Consider the following 20,505-nt stretch of genomic DNA (forward strand, 5'->3'; position numbering starts at 1 on the left):
ATTTTAGTCTTGAGGAAATACGAGTTAAGGAAGGGCATATATATACAGCTTTCACTATTCATTGTTTTGGTTTAAGAACTCATATACAGTGAATGAGCTGAAATTGTGAAGAAACTTTATAGAATATCCCTTACTGAAGAAAAAAATGAAAAGTAGCTTCCATATCAAAATGGCCTATTTATCATTCGTTTTGATTCAGATATATTATTGAAATTTTTGTAAAATTTCAGAAATCATTTTTTTTTTTAATTCATGGTTGCAAATTTGCAACTATGAAATTGAATTTTTAGTTTCATTATTCCATTTGAATTTGTTATTAGAATTAAAAAATCACCACTATATGTTTATGGAAAATATTTATCAAACTTGTGTTAAGGTGGTACATAACACTACAGGGAGATAACTCTTTAAAAATCAGCTAAACGTTTTAATCACGTTGTATTGTTAAGGAAATATTAAGCTTCTCAATGATCAAAATTAGTGTTTGTCAAACTGCTATATAACCAATGAAATTTTTCTGATAAAGTGATTGGTTCAAATTTTTTGAAATTTCTATATTTTTGTCAAAGGGTCAAAGTAAACATTTTGTCAAAACTTTATGAAAATTAAACGAGCCAAATTAATTTTAGTCAAGGTGTTTGGTACCACCTTAAATAAAGGCAAACAGTAGTATCGTTCTCGCAAACTCTTTGCCATTCATTTACCCATCCGCCGTTTTAAAGTTTGGACGATATACTTATTTTGCAACAAAAAGTGCTTATACGTCATGTGCAAAACAAGTTAAAGCAAACTCATCATTGAAACCAGGATTAAAATTGTTGGCGTATGAAATTATAAGCCTGGTACCTTTGATAACTATTTACACTACTGGGTCGATGACACTGCTGGTGGACGTTTCGTCCCCGAGGGTATCACCAGCCCAGTAGTCAGCACTTCGGTGTTGACATAAATATCAATTATATGGTCATTTTTATAAATTTACTGGTTGCAAAAGTATGAATTATTCGAAATACTAAGGATTTTCTTATCTCAGGCATATATAACCTTAGCCGTATCTGGCACAACTTTTTGGAATATTGGGTAAGCAATGCTCTACAACTTTGTACTTGTTTGGCTTCCTAACTATTTTGATCTGAGCGTCACTGATGAGTCTTATGTGGACGAAACGCGCATCTGACGTATTAAATTATAAGCCTGGTACCTTTGATAATTATTTACGCTAAACGCGCGATTCGTCTATAGAAGACAAATTGCTCGAATAAAAATATAAAAAAAGGCCAAATAAAGTATGGGGTTAATGAGCATTGACTATCCAAAATTCCTAAAGGTTTTGTCAAATTCAGCTAAGGTTATCTATTCCTAGGGTAGAAAATCTTTAGTATTTCGAAAATTCTAAGTTTTGTTGAATTAAAGTTTCATAATATAATTTTAAAGATTTGTTCAAACGGATCATGATATTCATAAAATAGTTCATTCTTTCTTAGTTTTAGTTTTACAAATGTTTTTCGTTTTATCATTATGGTTGAATCCCAGTTTTATATACACTGCAAACAATTTATACATTTTTAATATCTACTTTTTCTTTAAAACACTTTTACATAATAACCTGAGTGGCCAAGGGAAGTAACTTAGTTGTACATGTTGATATAATGCATTATTTAAAAGTAAATGCAACATGCATTGTTCCTGTATATTACAAAACAGATATGCATTTGAGGTATAATTATAGGGGTCTGTGTATTATCCAGATTCGCGTTTGACGGAGAAATGCATACGAGGAAAAAGAAATCCCTTATTAATGATTATGTATTAAATATATCATATGAAATCATGTGTATAAAGTATGTATGTAATTTATATATATTTAAGTATAAACTATTTGTATTCTGAAATAAATCATTTTCCAAGCCTTTCTTTTTATTCAATTGTTGATTTCAATTACACATTCCGGTCGAAAGAATTGTTTGCCACGTGCTACTTGATGTGATTTAAAAGGTAAATGTGTAAATCATTATCAAACAGAGGGATTTATATTTTGCAGTCTAAAAGGAGTTATTCAGAAGTTTGGTGAGTAAATATTATTGCCCTATATGTAACTGTTGACAAAGTGAATGTAAACAACACATAAGACATATATAGGGAGCATTAATATATGATGTGGTCATTACCATGTTTATATCATTTACTTGATAAGGCAACTTATAAATATATTTTACAGACTACTGAATCATGATGAAATAAAGTGTCATTGATCGTGTATCTACTTTAATCAAAGTACGGTTGACTAAACCATCTTTTGGCGCTCCTAACTTGCAGCACCCAAAATTACCGCTACATCCCATAGTATTTTTTTAATGAAAATACATTTAAATTGTTTCAAATTTGAACGTACGTGAAATCAACTAGCAAATATAATTCGGAATTTAAATAACTGTCATAAATCGAAAAAGATTACAAATCAAGGTATCACACTAAGACCACTAAGGAAATCAATTGATTTCTAAAAAGGAGCTAGACCGGATGCGTCGACAGGGTGAGTGTCTCCTGTAGCTATGAATGCTACACCCGCTAAGAAAATCAATACGCAGTGAAAATGTAACAATCGGCAAGAAGACCAAATCGTTAAAATTACAGATAAACATGAGTTGAGGTACAGGCATATCGTTTTGGTCAGCTTATTCGTAAAAGTTACCATAAAAGGTATGTTAAAAATGGAAACAACACTTGATATAGCGTATGCATCCATAGCGCTTTTCCCGATTTGCCTTCATTAGGAACGCATTAGGCCGAATATTTTTAAGCCAAGGATGCATAAGAAGCAAATCAGTTGAAGAGTTATCTGACCAAAAAAGACCTAACATAGTAGACAAGGTAAATATCTAATGTCAACTTTACCTGACAGGGTTGAAACCTTAGTTTCTGAATAATTTCCAAATTTTTAAAGAGACAATTTAAGAAAGGTATGTTATAAATCATGTAAGTACCGCAGAACTGACAACTGAACTGATGATACCCTCGGATACCAATAGTTCATCAGCAGTGGTATCAAGCCAGTGCTATTAAAATGAAAACAACGCTTCATAACTTGTATGTGTCTAAAGTATGCGGACTTAGTAATGTTAGTGTCGATTGCAGTCGTTCTTCCTCATAACTCTGTTGAAACAGTGTTTGTGTAAGGAGCACATCACTGCATATGGATACTTATAGTTTGAACATACAGGTGCGAAACGTATCAAATAAGAATTATGAACACCATGCGATGATCGTCGTGTGTGTTACTGCTGGGAAATTGGAAGTTGACGACTGTAACATTGAAACCATTATGTTTGACATAGACTCTAGTTTGAAGTCGTCAATCTGTGGTAATATCGGGCAGAAGATCAAGATATAAAACAGACCTTCGACTTTCGGAAGTTCTTTAATCTCAAGTTCACTTGGATATATGAGATGCTGGAAATCACTGCAATTGGGGTTATCGAAAAAAAATGTGGGATGCTGAGTGATAGGACATAATCAAAACATATTAAAATGAAATTAAATAACTTTGCAAGATGGGTTTTATTTTTGTTTTTGGGAAGATTGTGTATACATTTTGCTTCTTATTACTGCAAATGCATGTCGGCCGGTATATTTGTTTTTAGCATCAGTGTAGTTCTTCATAAAGTAAGATTTTCATTACATCAAACAAGAAAATTTGTATTGCTGAACCCGTAAAGGTCGACTGAAAATTAAGTATAAAAAGATGAGGTTTAGCACTCTGTAATTGTAAACATGAGGTACCAACTGAACTTAACGGGGGGGGGGGGGGGGGGGGATGGTTGACATATTATATTTTGGAACCTCTATAACATTGATTGTTCTTGCCGACATTTTGAAAAGTTCAAAGATGATATAAAAGTTGTTTCACTGATCTAAACTGTAATATTAAGAAACGTGTGTACGGGAAATCTGAAAATAAACTTATGATATACATAGCACAATACAGTTATATTTTGACTATGTGTGGCCATTATTGTGTTCTTTCCGGACACCCAGGCACTTCTCAAGCGTTTCTTCTTTTAATATACACTATACAATAGATAAGATTAAAGCAGTATAAAAATGTCAGCATCGCTTGTTCACTCAGAAGTACACCAACGCTCTACGGGTACTTGAATATCTTAATATAAATCAAGATCGGTCTTGAGCACGTGGTACTCTACAATCATCTACTGTTTCGGGTGCATCAGACCCAAACTATTTGGTACAGTTTGTACCTGTCTAGCGAAGTGAATGAACATGAGGCAAAGGCACATGGGAAAGGAAAGGAAAAGAGAAAAAGAAAGGACAGACATTAAAACAACAGATGAGTCAGATAAACAATTTGCAATTTACAGTCTTGTATTTTATTATTGCGAGACTAGATAGTTGTGATTCGTGTGTCTTATAGTATCACAAAAATGAGATTGAGTTTAACTTCAGGATGACAATGCATTGCATCGTCTGTCAGAAAAGAGTGAACCAATTACCAATTTAGTTACAAATACTACTGTCTTTGTACTTTGTCTACTGTACCTTTTGTCACGAATTTGTATTTCTAATGCAATCCCGCGTATTTTATTTCGTTAGAAAAACATATATCAACGTATTGATAAAGGTCTTTTTGTATGAAGTGTATACGATTTAAAATGTAACATGGTAGCAGCCTTTGTTGATAAATACTTATAGTGAGTCAAGTTTAATCTTTACCTTTTTTGTTTGTATTTTATCATAACAAAACACACTTGTATATCAAATATGTTTATAAAATAATTAGATATTAATAAAATCTTTATTTGAATTATATAAAAAAAAAAAACATACGGTAAAACAAACTAATTATTCAACTACCAAAACAGTCGTCTGTTAAATCTACATATTATCCGATAAGATTGTAAATTACATAATAGGGTTTGGCTCATATTGTTAGTTACAATTGATTTTATATTCTTTATTAGTATTTAGTACTGATTATAGCTGTTGTTTTAATGTTAAAGTTTATTAGAACTTATGTTAGGTACACATACATGTAGAGTTATAAATCTTGGTGATTTTGATATAAAGAGTTTATATGCACATACATCGTGTTTGTAATTCAATAAAATCAATATACCTACCACAAAAGTTGTCAAAATCAATAAACTGCAAACCATACTTATCCAAGTACAAATGTATATGTGCACCGAACAGTTACATGTACTGTATATCAGAAAATGTCTCATGTGTCGTAGATTAGCTATGTTAGAGGTTGTCATTTTACACTTTTCAAACTTTTCACCCTTTTCAAACATTTCACTGCTCATTTAAATGATTTGTACATGGATAATGCGGTATTAGAAGGAGAACAATAAATACAGCCAAAATCTAACTTCCAAATGGAAGGCCAAAACCGCGAACAAATGCCAACTCAAAAAGAAATCGCGATGCGGCAATATTACAAAAATTTCAATTAACTCTTTCTGAAAATGTGTAAATCATTATTAAATAAACTCATCATAGATACCAGGATTGAAATTTTGTATTTGCGCCAAACGCGCGTTTCGTCTACAAAAGACTCATCAGTGACTCTCGAATCCCATAAAGTTAAAAAGGCCAAATAGAGTACGAAATTGAAGAGCATTGAGGACCAAGAATTCCTAAAAATTTTGCCAAATACAGCTAACGTAATCTATTCCTGAGGTAGAAAAGCCTTAGTATTTCAAAAAAAGTTTTGTAAACAGTTAATTTATAATTATGACCATATCAATGATAACTCATGTCAACACAGAAGTGCTGACTACTGGGCTGGTGATACCCTCGGGGGTAAATCATTATTAAACTGAGGGATTTTACATAATTAACAGACAATTGTGAGGAATTTATAAGTACTGACACAATCATATGTTTGACTTGGTAAAAGAATTTTCCGAACAAACTGGCGGGTTAAACCTGGTTTCATAGCTAACTAAACCTTTTTTCGCAATACAAAATATCAAGCATCTTGATGATGTCAGTTTCAAAAAAAATTTGTGTATCATTTTCAATAAAGTAAAATTGATCCATTTTAAAAGCAAATAAAGGCAACAGTAGTATACCGCTGTACAATAGTCATAAATGATTTAACTGAAAAAAAATCCGGGTCACAAACCAAAACCGAGGGAAACACATCAACTATAAGAGGAAAACTACAAAACAACATAAACACTGAATTGCCACAAAAACAAACGCCAACATTCATAGAGACGGACTATTTGATAACAACTGCCATTTTCCTGCATATATATATACATCTACTTTGACCATTCGTTTTAATGAAACTAAATAAGATTTATTCTTTAGTCCGACTTTATGTTTAGAAAGTGTTAAACTAGTGTACAAAATGTTTTTTTTTGTTATATTTATCCAATGTTCAAACAAACAAACTTTATTGAGCAGCTCAGTTATGTGGGGCATTTCTTTTTATTAAAACCTGTCCGTTGATTATCACATTTATTATTAACTAATTTTATTCCAAGCAATTCATTTTTCACCAAGCATAAAATGTCTATGATTGAGACTTATTTCTTCTCTTCAATGTGCCTTTTTTTTTTTTTTTTTTGTGATCAAATGAGAAATGTCAATAATAGTATGTAGTTATTATGGTTATAAACGCGTTTACAAGACAAAAAAAGCAGGACTCCAAGATCTAAAATAAGGATATAACAGTTCAAACGAATCTCTGCTTAGCTGTATCCCTACAGTGGAAAAGTGGATTGAATTCATTGCAGTCTGATATCTGATGCTGTAGTTGATTGAAAGTGTCGCACAGACAAACCACAATCAAGTTACCCTAAAAACATGGGGTTCATGTTACTCAATATTTTATCTTTTATTAAGTTTTTTCTAGATTGTTGTTATCCTGGTCATCGTTATTGTTGGCATGGTATTCTTCTGTTACCTATTCTAACATCGGAATCGGACGACTTTTAAACTGAGTTTTATTGTGCGTATTGTTGTGTGTTTGTTTATTTCGCATTGGGTAGATGTATTGGGGAGGGGTGAGATCTCACAAAACATGTTTAACCATGCGTATTAATGCGCCTGTCCCAGGTCAGGAACCTGTAGCCTTTGTTAGATTTGTGTGTTTTTTCATTTTGGTTCATGTTTATGTTTTGTAGTTTAGTGTGGCATCCATTTCGCTGAACAAGTATACATTATTGTTTAGGGGCCAGCTGAAGCCTGCCTCCGAGTGCGAGATTTTCCGCTGCGCTGATTGGTTACCTTGGACTGTTTTCTTATCTTTGGTCGGATTGTTGTCTCTTTTACACATTCCCCGTTTCCATTCACAATTCTATTGTCGTTTTTCTTCGACTTGTTTTTTTTATTGTTCCATTGGTATCTTCTGTGATCTCTGAGTCTGTCTTAAAATATATCTGTTGTAATGTTGGTTTTTTTAGGTTTGCACTCATTTCTCTTCCAGTGAAGGTATTCCTAGCCTGCTTATTAAAGAATACGATTGTTTTATAATGGTAAAAGTTTATTAGGGGAAAGCACCTGGAATTTGATATTTCTTTAATCGGGACATCTCGAGGGTCTTTCATATAAGAAATGAGCACAAATTTCTGTTCCATCTCCATCCGTTCAGGTGTCTTTCAATGACCTTTTGGGGGTAAAAGGGAAATGAATTTTGTTCTGAACAACAAGGAAACTATCAAAGGATTAAATTAAGTTTTGGAGTCAGCAATACAGAATACAGAATACACACCAATAACCTCTAGAAAAATGTGTTAACCCTTATAGTTCTTAACCAAATCATTTGCAACTTTTGATAAAAATTATATTTCCATTTGCATCTATTTATCTCCACGGTTGACATGTGGCAATATAGGAGTGAGCTGCCATATTAACTGGCTGGAATCAAAAAAGGTTCGATTCATGCAATAAAATAAAAAATGAAACAACACCTACCCGAAACACTCAATTTTAACGCGATATTATTCAAATTTTAAGCGTAAAGTAACGATAAATTCAGCTTGAGTTTTCGTTCGTATGACGTTATGTTATGCCACAGGAATAACAGTTTTGCACTGTTTTTTGTTTCATTATTTCAATTTTCGTAGAACCTAAGGATCCCATGCATGTGTATCGCGCATAAATAGGCTACAAAGGAAGTTTTGGAAACATCGTCTATCGTAGTGTAAACCAAGGGAAAACATACTAACGGACCAATCACTTTTAAGAATTTAAAAACATGGAAATCATATAAGAATTTAAAAACATGGAAATCATATAAGAATTTTTTAATGTTTTAATATTACTGACATGTCCTTATTTTCTGATCAATTTTAAATAATTGAAATGTCTTCATTACTAGGTTAATATTTTATGTATAGTAGATAGCCTACTATTGCTGTGAAAAGAACTTTCATGTGGAGCAGAATTTGTTTATCCTTTCGGAGCACCTGAATTGCTCTGATTTTTTTAAGCCCTTTTTAAATGATGTCAACAGTTTTTACTGCTGTGTATTAACAAAACTTTCCCCAGTAAAGGAGCGAGTTGAGTAAATATATTTTACCCTGCCACATCTTATATGTGCTTGTGCCAGTCTGAAATATGTAATGCCTTGGTAGCCACGTTGTTTGCTATTTACCATACTGTTTTGTATACAGATAAGGCCGTTGGGTTTTTTTGTTAAATTGTTTAACTTTTCATTATGACGTGGTAATCAATACCTTACAATACGGTACGGGTTTTGTTCATTGTTGAAGGCCTTACGATTATCTTAGCTGTTTTAATCAACGTTATTTCGTCTGTAGGTTATAGTTGTCTCATTAGAAATAAATATTGTAATTGACTGTAAGCTATGTGTCTGAACAGTACCGAATTGAACGCAGCGCATAAAACACAAAATTTACTCACATATTTAAAGGAGCAAGCAGTTTGAATACAAAGAAAACGTAAAAAATAAAAGAAATCCATTGTGTAATTACCAATCTGTGAAAAACTGCTTTGGTGTGATTTGACAGCAATGAAAATCAGTTAAAAAATATCCAAATTATCCAAGATCTTTCCCAAGCTCCCCCTCCTTGACAGCTTCTAGGTAATCAGACAGTCGGAAGAGTTTTCAGGAGACGGTTAAAGGATATAATTCCAGTATTGCTTCTAGAACATGCCGTCCCCAGGGAGACAAACGCCACATGCGTACCAGCCTCCGTCAGTACGCAAACCAAGAGATCGTTACAATATGTTTCAAAGTGACTTGCAAACGTTTGAATATTTTTTACATTCTAGACTATTAAGTGTTTGGTTTCAATTATTTCGAGGAGTCAACGCATCTATTACGCAAACGTCCCGATTGGCAAAGGTTTAGGGGAGGGGAGGGCGCCCACAAACATGTTTAATCACACTACATTCTGTATGTGTTTGATCCTAGTCATGAGCCTGTAGTTCTGTTGTAGTCGTTTGTTTTTGTATATCGTATTTATTTTTTTCGTTTATTGTTTTGTACATAAATTCAGGCCGTTAAATTTTTAATATGAATTCTTTTACATTTCATATTTCGTGAACTTTGATAGTTTGCTATGCGGTATGTATTTTGGTCATTGTTGAAAACCGTAATGTGAGCTTTAGTTTTTCACTTGTACGTACTTTGGTCTCTAGCGGAGAGTTGATTCATTAGCAACCATTCCACATCTTCTTATTTTTATATAGAAGAGATCATAACAACGCAGTTATATCTTCCAAGTGAGTCACCACTTAAACCAGTCGTGTAACATCGATTATTCAAACTGCATAGAAGTCTAATAATTGAACAGAACGTTCACTGGTATAATAGATAAAGGTCTTTCTGAAGAACTGCATCAACGAAAATACAAACATTCTCTAAACGTTTTCTGAGACTTTCAAACAGACGGAACGTACCCGATTAATTAGTTAAGGGCGAATTCCAGCCTCCTGATAGTTTGAATGCAAATAGAATAAATGCACTACACTATCAACAAACGAAGGTAAATCCGTTTGTAATGTAATTTTACAGTATCTTTAGAATTATATACATTAAGACTACTATTATAATTTAGTGTTCATTAATTAAAATGTAGTTTATGGATTCATGTACCATATACAACGACGCTGCAAATTGAAATTAAGAGATAACTGTATTGTATTTGAAATTTTGGGTTTTGTTCACTTCGCCACTGGTTGTGTCCACTTCGCAACGAAAACGTTGCGTAGTTGACCGTTGCGTAGTGGATGTATTTACATGTTAGCAGCCATTGTTGTTACACGCGGTTTCTAAGATACAAGTTTTTATGATGTAGACAATACATTTTATTTCATAAACACCACGTTTTTTTATGATATCAATATTGAGAATTGCAGTTGATATACCTGATATACAACAAGAACAAATGTATTAACGTCCGAAGTTTGTACCAATAAAAGTAAATATAACTGCTTCAAATTCGATTTCTAATCTTCCAGTTGAAAGCGATATAAGAAAATTTAAGAATTTTTTTTTTTGTTGTTTTTCCCAGATAAAGACGTAATTTTGAAGTGACTAAGCAAAATGAATAATGTTTTGCGTAAATATAAACGATTTCTTATATCTACTTCTTTCCGGTTAACTTGTCAAAATACTCTTTAATTTTATTTTTCAGTCAGTTGGTTTTACTTCTTGATAGATATATTTCATGTAAGTTTGTTCAATCATTTTCCTCATTTTATTATTTGTGTTTCCAATTGTTTGATTGATTGTTTTGCCTTTCTCTTGTAACGCTCTTTAATTTTACTCTGTACACCTTGCATCTGATCTGTGATTTTATTTCAAGAATCAAAATCCGCATTCGACCATATTTAGTACACAGATAAGATTAGGTTAAAGCTGACTGAATCTTCCAAGTTTCGGGACCACATTTTGATTTATATATTTTCATTTTCATAAATACACTACCAAGGTATGAATAGGAAAAACTATACCTGTTGCTTATTTTGTTGTTGTTCGGTACTAATACAAATATAATCGATCCGTTTATTACGATGTCTTTTTCTTCAAATGTCTACCAGATCACCGTGCTCGACACAATTCTAATTCTTATGAACCTATATCGTATCGAAATTGAATTTTACAAGAGCAGATTTAAAATCCCACGGGAAAATACATCGTTTATTGAAATAAAGAGATACACCTTCTGCTAAAATTCTTCTTTTTTTCATCTAGTAAATTTGATGCATTAATTTTCTAAATAAACAACCATTTATTGCTAGGCCTTTAAACATGTTAAACATGATAGGAATTTAATCTACCAATAACAATGCGTCCGGTTTTGTTTTTTTCTATTTCCAAATGTAAAATCTTCTGAAAATAGTATACATGTAGCAGTATCATTTGAACTATTTCATCTATGTAATTCCAAGTAGTTTTACTTTCCATTCACTTTTCAATTTTCTTTCGATCTTGTTGGATTTGTGCGTATCAAAAAACCTATTTTTTTATATACAAATAAAAGATAGCATTGTTTGTTATGTTGTTATATCGTCTCCAATCACATACATTTATGCTAACTATATATAGTTCCATAGTACCATAGTCAACATGTTGTTTATAGAATTTCTTGTTACACCATTCTCAAAGTGGAAAATAGACCAATATCAACAATGTTTCGTGTAATAAAAGACCGTTTACAAAAGTATTTATACAACACTTACGACTAGTCTTTCAAATCAATATCTTCTAAAGGCGGTGATTTGAAACGAAATTCACGAGTTAAACTAAAATAATAATTGATATTATCTTTCTTTTCAACAGATCACTATAGAATCTTTAAACACAATTAAATTTTAAATGATGAACTTTTTAAGATTTAATCATTCATCTTAAACAACTACATATTAGAATAAAGAAAAACTAGTCCTTCCTCCTTCCATTATGATAATTACGATTAAATTGAACATTTAATATGTCCTGCTTATAACCCAAGGACCTCATATTGAACGATTCAAGGTCTCTATGACTTAAGGTTTATAAATAACACTGATATACAATTTAAATCGAACACAAAAAGGGAAATAACTCTATATCATGTGACCTTATCTTTTTGGTCCAAATTGAGCATATCATCATGTGAAAGAAACGCAATGTATTTTACGATTTCTGAGGAGAAACGATAGCAAGAAAAACAGTATATGGGGAGATAAATCCTAAATGCTAAAATGTTATGTTTAAAGGCTTAGTTTCAAATGCGAAATAACTGTTTGGTATCATTTACCAAATATATTTTCTTCATGTTGAGAAACACAATTTCAAAATAAATGTGGTGGAAAAATATAATAAGAAAAAGGTTCTTCAGCAAAAAGGCGAGAAGACCTTATAGTTAATTTTTCTCTAAGTTAGGATGAAAACAATTTGTGTGCATTGTGAATAAACACAAATAGTAATGAAAATTCTACAATCTGAGATCAGAAGAATGTTGCAAACAGTGATAGTTTTCAATTGAAATGTTCAGGTCCTGATTAAAGAATTCTCAATTTTGTAAAACTATGCATTCAGTATCATTCAGTTGTCAGATAACATATTACACATCATACTAGTTGTCAGCTACTATTATTTTCGACATCTTACGTACTTGCTTGTACTTGAGCTAATAGTGGAAATCGAAATTTGTTTCTGTGTGTTTTACATACTTGTTTTGGCCTTTTCAACATTTTTTTATTCGAGCGTCACTGATGAGTCTTTTGTAGACGAAACGCGCGTCTGGCGTATATACAAAATTTCAATCCTGGTATCTTTGATGAGTTTATTTACATGGGGAAATATATTCACATTCAGACTTTGAAATTATAAAGCCATTCTTAATATTTTCAACCGATTCTATACCGGCTTTGATGAAATAGACTTCCAACGGGTCGTTGAAAGCAAATAGTGATCTTCAACAGTTATCAAAATCCATATCTTACAGTAAGGCCCAGGCTTGACAAAGATTGAAGGCCAATGACAACTAACAAATACATATGTTTTCCCAGAATAAATTATCAATCCGTACACATCCAAGGGATATAGGTCAATTACGTCATAAACAGTCTGAGAAATGCATGCAATACGTTATGACAAAATATATGTGTAGACAGGACGTAGTGTTATAAGTGTTAATTTATGCAATTTTAACATGTTATTTGATAAAATACAAAATCAATGTCTGTACTGATAAAGACAATATTCATATATATTATAACAGTTTTTATAATAAGTGTATTCAAGGGAAGCCTAATTTTACTTGCAACGTATTATAATTTACGAGGTATATAAAAAAACTAAAATTAAGATGTAATATTCTTTTTCTGAGAAGAGAAAGTTTCTATATGCACAGGCAAACGTTCATATCAAATATTTGGAGCTTTTCAAATATATTCCATATGAATATATAAAACTTATTTTTTAACTAAACTGTCTGATAACCTTTGGTTGGAATATAGTAGTAGTGAGTCGAAATATCAACTCTAACTGCTGATAAGGAATTTACTAATTGCACATACTTTCTGTGTAAACTTATAGACTGACATTGCTATGTAATTAATGCTTGTATATGAACGCATTTGCCTTTCTTCGGCAGAAAGCCACAGAAACCTACTTGTATGAGTGCTTTCGGGTATTTTTATTGTATACTGTATCGCTGAATGCTGTATGATTGTCCGTTCTGTGATCTGTGTCGACGACGACGGGATTATTTAAAGACATTGTAAAAATATGAGGGTTTTCAGCGGCAGGTTCGACGAAGATTTTGTGTCTTATGACAAAATACAATAAGTCAGATGGTAGAGTTATAAACTGGAGTCTGCTTAATTTATTAGTTGATCAATAGAGGAGCTAAATAAATGCATAAAGGTTTAATAAATTCTGTAAGATAGCAAGAAGCAACTGTAATTGGATGCCCCAAGAAAAACTGTTGGAGGAAAAAACGGGAGATGGTTTTTTTTTATATTTTCAAACATTCTTCAAATTATTTTATTTATTTCAAAGATTCCTTCATTACTTCATTACTTGTATGTTTTTTCATTTTTACATGATTGATCGTCGTTGTCTACGTTTCAGCCCATAAAAAAAAACATTGACATAATAGCCATATCTATGTTGTGATGTTACACTATTGTTTCAGATAAGGGTGAAGGTTTGGTACCATTAAAACGTTTAAATCCGCTGCAATTGTTTGCACCTGTCCTAATTCAGGAATCTGATGTTCAATAGTTGTCGTTTGTTGATGTGGTTCATAAGTATTTCTCGTTTCTCGTTTTTTATACAAATAAGACCGTTGGTTTTCCCGTTTGAATGGTTTTACACTAGTATTTTGTGGGGCCCTTTATAGCTTGCTGTGCGGTGTGAGCCAAGGCTCCGTGTTGAAGACCGTACTTTGACCTATAATGGTTTTACCTTTATAAATTGTGACTAGGATGGAGAGTTGTCTCATTAGTACTCATACCACATCTTCTTATATCTATATATATATTTTCTAATCCCAAACCTAGCAATACTTTCTATTATACCATTAACCAGTCTAGATGTTCGAATCTTTTATCGGACTTCTGTTGACATATCCCTTTTCGTATTCAAAATTGAAAAACAAATATGAAATATCGTAATTTCATTAAATAAAATTGAATATCTTTTAAAGCCGACAGTATTCTTCCGATGTTGAACTTCCTTAAATAGATGAGTAAAAGACAAACTAAGGCAACACACATTCCGAGAAGATACCACAAAGAAAGAGAACAGGTACACCGGCATGTGTCTTATGCCATGTATGTATCACCTATATAATAAAATATTTAATTAACCAAAAGTTGAAAAAAAAATGTTGAACCTATTTTGGACTAATTAAATCAATAGTTTTTTTTAAAAAAAGCTTCCCTATTAAAACCATAACAAATCTTCTTCTTATTCAAAGAACAAAAAGTAAAATCATAAAAATACCGAACTCCGAGGAAAATTCAAAACGGAAAGTCCCTAATCAAATGGCAAAATCAAAAGCTCAAACACATCAAACGAATGGATAACAACAAGATAATCTAGTAAATAATTATAATGATGTTTAATAGTTATGTAATTGGTAATTTCTATTTTAATTTTTTTTTTGGGGGGGGGGGGGGGGGGGGTGGGGGTGGGGGAGGTGGGGATGGGGGTGGAAGGGGGGGAAGGGGGTGTGATTGTCTCTGATTTGGAAACATTAAGCTGGAATGGCAATTTGTAAATCACTTGATTAAATTATGTGGAATATATGGCACGTTTGAAAAGTTATAATCAAGACACATATGTCGAACGATCAGCGTGTTGTGTCCAAAAATAAATGTACATAATTCATTATAGCCATATAAACTGGCATTGTTCATGTCAAAACGTGCAGCGGAATTTGAATATGAGGAAATTTAATTTGTTCAGTTTGAAACGCATTTAAAGTCAAACAAAGTGCATTTAGCGTAATCATTCAGAAATCCGTGTTTGTATGCATGCATGCAGCGTGCATTCGTTTAATCATGCAAATGCAAATATGAAAAGATCAAACGCTATATTTCAAATAAATGGACATCTTTTCGTATAATTTACGTGTAAACTTGACAAATAATAGGAATATTTTACCGCAAAGGTAATGTAGGATGTTTAATGTGCCTAGTATCTCAAATGAATTTTAAATTGTTTTGAATCTTTTCATTCTAAAGTTCAAAGAAGATCAACTATTATTTCATATATAAAGAAAGGTCTGTAGGGTGAACACCAAAAAGATACGATTACAAACATGTATCTTTGTCGCAATATTGAGTGTTTAACAATAAATGGACATGTGTCTTTTCAAAAAGACAAGCTATAAATTTTCCCTAATTGAAAAATATTGTGGATTAATTAAAAAGACACAATTAAATATTTGCTATAAAATCACAATAATATGAAACGATATACCAACACTACTGATTACTGTTATTTGATACTTAGTAAAATAAGTAGCATTCTTTGTTGTCAAACATTCAAACGGATTTTTCTAGACAGAAGTCTTTCGATGTTCAACATTCGTAAATCAATGAGTTAAAAACACATCAAATTAACATAAAATATTCGGGCGAATCGCACGAATTCCAAAAGAAACTGACCAAGTAAACCGGACTGTGTCTCCTGCCATGAATGTATCACTGATATAATACAATTTTCAATTCGGGTAAAAAAGTAGTGAATACTCCACCTATTTTCTAATAATTTTGCAAACAGTTTTTGGCGTAAGGTTTTTCTAAAAATAAACACATAACAACACTTTTTTTTATTCTCCAAAGAACAAAATATTTCAAATTATAAGTATATGATTTTCAAAAGTTTTGTTGTTGTTTGTTTTTGTTTGTCTTTGTTATATTGTAATTGTCTTTCAATTTTTGAAATATAAAGTCCAAATGGAAATTTGTAAAACATTTGACTAAAATATGTGGAATGATTTGCTTGTTTGAAAAGTAATATCATAGAGTTTCCTTTTAATATAGAATTGAATGACACATTTCTTCACGACAAATGTCAAACAATCTAAAAATAAATGTTCATAATTCACAATAGCCCTATGAACTGGCAATTTTAATGTCAAAATGTGCAACATAAATTAATTATGCATAATCTGTATTAATTAAGTTTTAAACGCGTTCAAATCAAAATCAAGTGCATTTTGTTTAATCATTCAGAAACCCGCTTTTGTATGCATGCATACAACGTGCATTTCGTTCAATGATACAAACACTTGTTTTTATTAACATTCATGCGATACATACAAATACAAACATGAACGAGATCAAACGCGATATTTGAAATAAATGGACACCTTTTCGTATAATTTACATATACACTAGACAAATTATAGGAATGTATTACGGCAAAGGTAATGTTGGGTTTATGTTCATTGTATCTATAACGTCTTATTAGTTATTGTGCATTTCTCATTCTAAAGTTATCCAGCTTAAAGAAGATCAACTGCCATTTTCATATGAATAGAAGGGCTGCAGGGTGAACACCAATAATATACAATTAACAAAAATATATCTTTAATGCAATATGGAGTGTTTTGAACTATTAATGGACATGTGTCTTTTCAAAAAGACAAGCTACAAATTTTTCCTAATTGAAAAATATTGTGGATTAATTAAACAGACACAATCAAATATTTGCTATAAACTCATAATATTCTGGTACAACATACAAACACTACTGATTACTGTTATTTGATACTTAGTAAAATACGTATCATTCTTTGTTGTCAAACATTCAAATTGATTTTTCTAGACAGAAGTCTTCCGATGTTCAAAATTCGTAAATCAATGAGTAAGAAACACATCAAGTCAACAAACAATATCCGAGTGAATCGCATGTACTACAAAAGGAACGAGACCAAGTAAACCGGAATGTGTTTCCTGCCATGAATGCATCATATCACCGATATAATATAATTTTCAATTCGGAAAAAAAGCTGTGAATGTTTCACCTATTTTCTAATAATTTCGCAAATAGTTTTTGGCGTAAGGTTTCCTAAAAATAAAAACATAACAACATTTTTTTTATTTTCCAAAGAACAAAATATTTTAAATTATAAGTATATGATATTCAAAAGTTTTGTTGTTGTTTGTTTTTGTTTGTCTTTGTTATATTGTAATTGTCTTTCAATGTTTGAAATATTATGTCCAAATGGCAATTCGTAAAACATTTGACTAAAATATGTGGAACGATTTGCTTGTTTACAAGTAAAAATATATAGTTATTATTTAATTTAGAATTGAATGACACATTTCTTCACGACAAAAGTCAAACCATCTTAAAATAAATGTACATATTTCACAATAGCCCTATGAACTAGAATTTTGGATGTCAAAATGTGCAACATAAACGTTTAAAACGCGTTTACATCCAAATGAAGTGCATTTTGTTTAATCATTCAGAAACCCGCTTTGAAATGCACGCACACAACGTACATTTCGTTCAATGATGCAAAAACATGTTTTAATTAGTATTCATGTGATATTTACAAATACAGATGTGATAGAGATTAAACGCGTTATTTCAAATAAAGGAACACCTTTTCGTATAGTTTTCATTTAAACTTGATAGATAACAGGGATGTTTTACCACAAAAGTATAGTTAAAGTGCTTTGTATCTCTCATGTCTTTGAACAAGCTTTAAATATTTTCAATCTTATTTATCCAGTTTAAATAAGATCAGTTGCCATTTCCAAATGAATAAAAGGGGTGTGGGTGAATGTCGATAAGATATAATTATCAGAAATACGTCTATACATTGAGGGTTCAACAATAAACTGACATGTGTCTTTTCAATATGACTAACTTTAAGTCGAAAATGTTTTGATACATCAAACAGAAATAATCAAATGATTGCCATAATCTCCCCAAATTTAAACAAAAACTACTGACTACTGTTGATTGGATACTTAACGTATCATTCATTGTGTTTAAATATTCAAAGGGATTTGAAGACTCAATACGATATGTTGCTAATATATTTGGTTTGTTAATCCTCTTACTTTACACTCAGTACAAACGAACTGTTTCAGAAGTATATTGACGTAACTGTTTGTTTATTGTATTTATATTTGCACGATAGGAACTGCATCGTGAACTCTGAACTGCTGTACTCACGCAAATTTAGTGTGCAAGCGTTGTATGTTGATCAAACTGATGTGTTATGACTTAATTTTGAAAAATAGTATTAATTGATCCGTTTATGTTCGTTGATATGCACACTGTATTGGATTGTTTAACTTTAATTCACCATTTTCTAAGGTTAAGTTGTATATTTAAAGAGCTTTAACGTTAATTACATGAATACAATAAAGGTAATTTATACCAGATTTGGTATGATTGCCAACTATACAGCTATTAAATATATATAAAACAGACTATAGGTCACTGTACGGCTTCCATAATGACCAAATATATTAGTATAGGAAGTTATGAAAGACCCCTGCCTGATAAATATGTCAAACATTCATTTCAATAGATTTTTTTTAACTCAGATATTTCTTTTGCAGATTACACAAAGTAGTTATAACTGAATGTTATCGCTATTTAAACATATTTGTTAACAACAGACATTATATTCTATAATGAAAATAAAATTAAATGTATATAACAATTCATCAAAATAACAAAATATCATTTTAAGTCATGCGATGGAAAATTATGATATCAATAGATTGATATTTGTACGCATGTTTCACAGTAGTCAAGAAAACATTCGGTAAATACAGGTGTTACTGTTGTGAACGATGAATGAACTGCAATTATAATAAATGACTGTTGTCAACAATCTGTCTTATGGTACACATTATCATTTCGAATAGATTCAGCTTATTCGAGATAGAGTCAAGATGGGAGAAGGTGGTCATGTTAAGGAAAAAGGAGGAATAAAAAAACGTGAGACGTGGAGTAAACGTTTTGACTTTTTGTTAGCATGTATAGGATTTTCCGTTGGACTTGGTAATGTTTGGCGCTTTCCTTATTTATGCTACAAGAACGGAGGGGGTAAGTACAGTACTGTTTAACAAGTGTTTGTTTATACAAATAACTAGTTAGACATTGATGCTAATTTAAAAGCAGCTTTTTCTTTAAGTTAAGAATTACAAATAAAGTTTCGAATTTTGAACAATGCCTTGAACTATACTTTGGAGAATTGAAAATGTAATTGTAATTACCCTTATTTAATTACGAACCTGTGAGTATTTAAAAATTATGTGTGATTGAGCATATTTTCAATAACATGAACTATGCCTTTTTTGCCATGTAACTATGAATTACTTTTGTAAAAATAATTTCAATTACATCGGAGTATAAGCATGAACGTTTTCACATTTTTTTTATTTCTCTGGTCAACTCACACGAATAAGTGAAATTACAAAAAAAAAACAATTTAGTTGTAGCTTTATATGATATGTTTTAAGAACATTAATACGAATATTGTAAATATGTATTGCATCTATAATAATCTTCATTTTCGTTTAAGTAATTTTATCGCAATAAAACAATTAAAAGATTGAAATCACTACATATGCATTTACATTTATTCTATAAATTTGTTGTTATAACCATGAAGATAATGATATAAAATATGACTCGGGATATATTCGTCCACTTAAACAATTAAACAAGTACAACACTATCCCGTGGTTTTAGTGCCAAATCTAATATGTATGTTTACCTTGCAAACTAGTTAATGCATTCACATATGATATACTGCTAGAAGATTGTTATTCACCGCGGGTTAAATCACCTAAGTGGTCAGTGCTTCGCAAATGACATAATTTATAACATATATATCTAGATGTCATATATATAATGCCTCAGGGAAAGTTGACCGTAACTGATTAATATATTGTTATGTCCATTTTGGACGTAAAGTCACAGCGTATTTAGTACTTACGCACCCAGGCTTTAAAGTGTTTAGGTTTGAGCTGGATTGATGAATTTTAAACCAGAAAGCAATTTGGACGCACAAGATTTATAATAGT

At 31.4% G+C, this 20,505-nt stretch overlaps 1 protein-coding gene across 3 annotated transcripts in view; it reads left to right on the forward strand.

Moving 5' to 3' along the window:
• LOC127723028 (sodium- and chloride-dependent taurine transporter-like) overlaps nucleotides 1-20,505 on the forward strand; it is an 83,208-nt gene that overhangs the window by 38,567 nt on the left and 24,136 nt on the right. The window contains exons 1-2 of one of the 3 annotated variants that reach the window (XM_052229438.1): nucleotides 2,016-2,067; nucleotides 19,342-19,522. In XM_052229438.1, coding sequence (XP_052085398.1) covers nucleotides 19,369-19,522 — 154 coding nt within the window. In that variant the 5' untranslated portion in view covers nucleotides 2,016-2,067; nucleotides 19,342-19,368. Of the gene's footprint in view, nucleotides 1-2,015; nucleotides 2,068-18,486; nucleotides 18,505-19,341; nucleotides 19,523-20,505 lie in introns of those variants that run through there. The other 2 variants (XM_052229437.1, XM_052229439.1) reach the window with 2 other exon arrangements.

Source organism: Mytilus californianus, unplaced genomic scaffold (genome assembly GCF_021869535.1).
Source record: "Mytilus californianus isolate M0D057914Y unplaced genomic scaffold, xbMytCali1.0.p SCAF_13, whole genome shotgun sequence".
Classification (NCBI taxonomy): domain Eukaryota; kingdom Metazoa; phylum Mollusca; class Bivalvia; order Mytilida; family Mytilidae; genus Mytilus; species Mytilus californianus.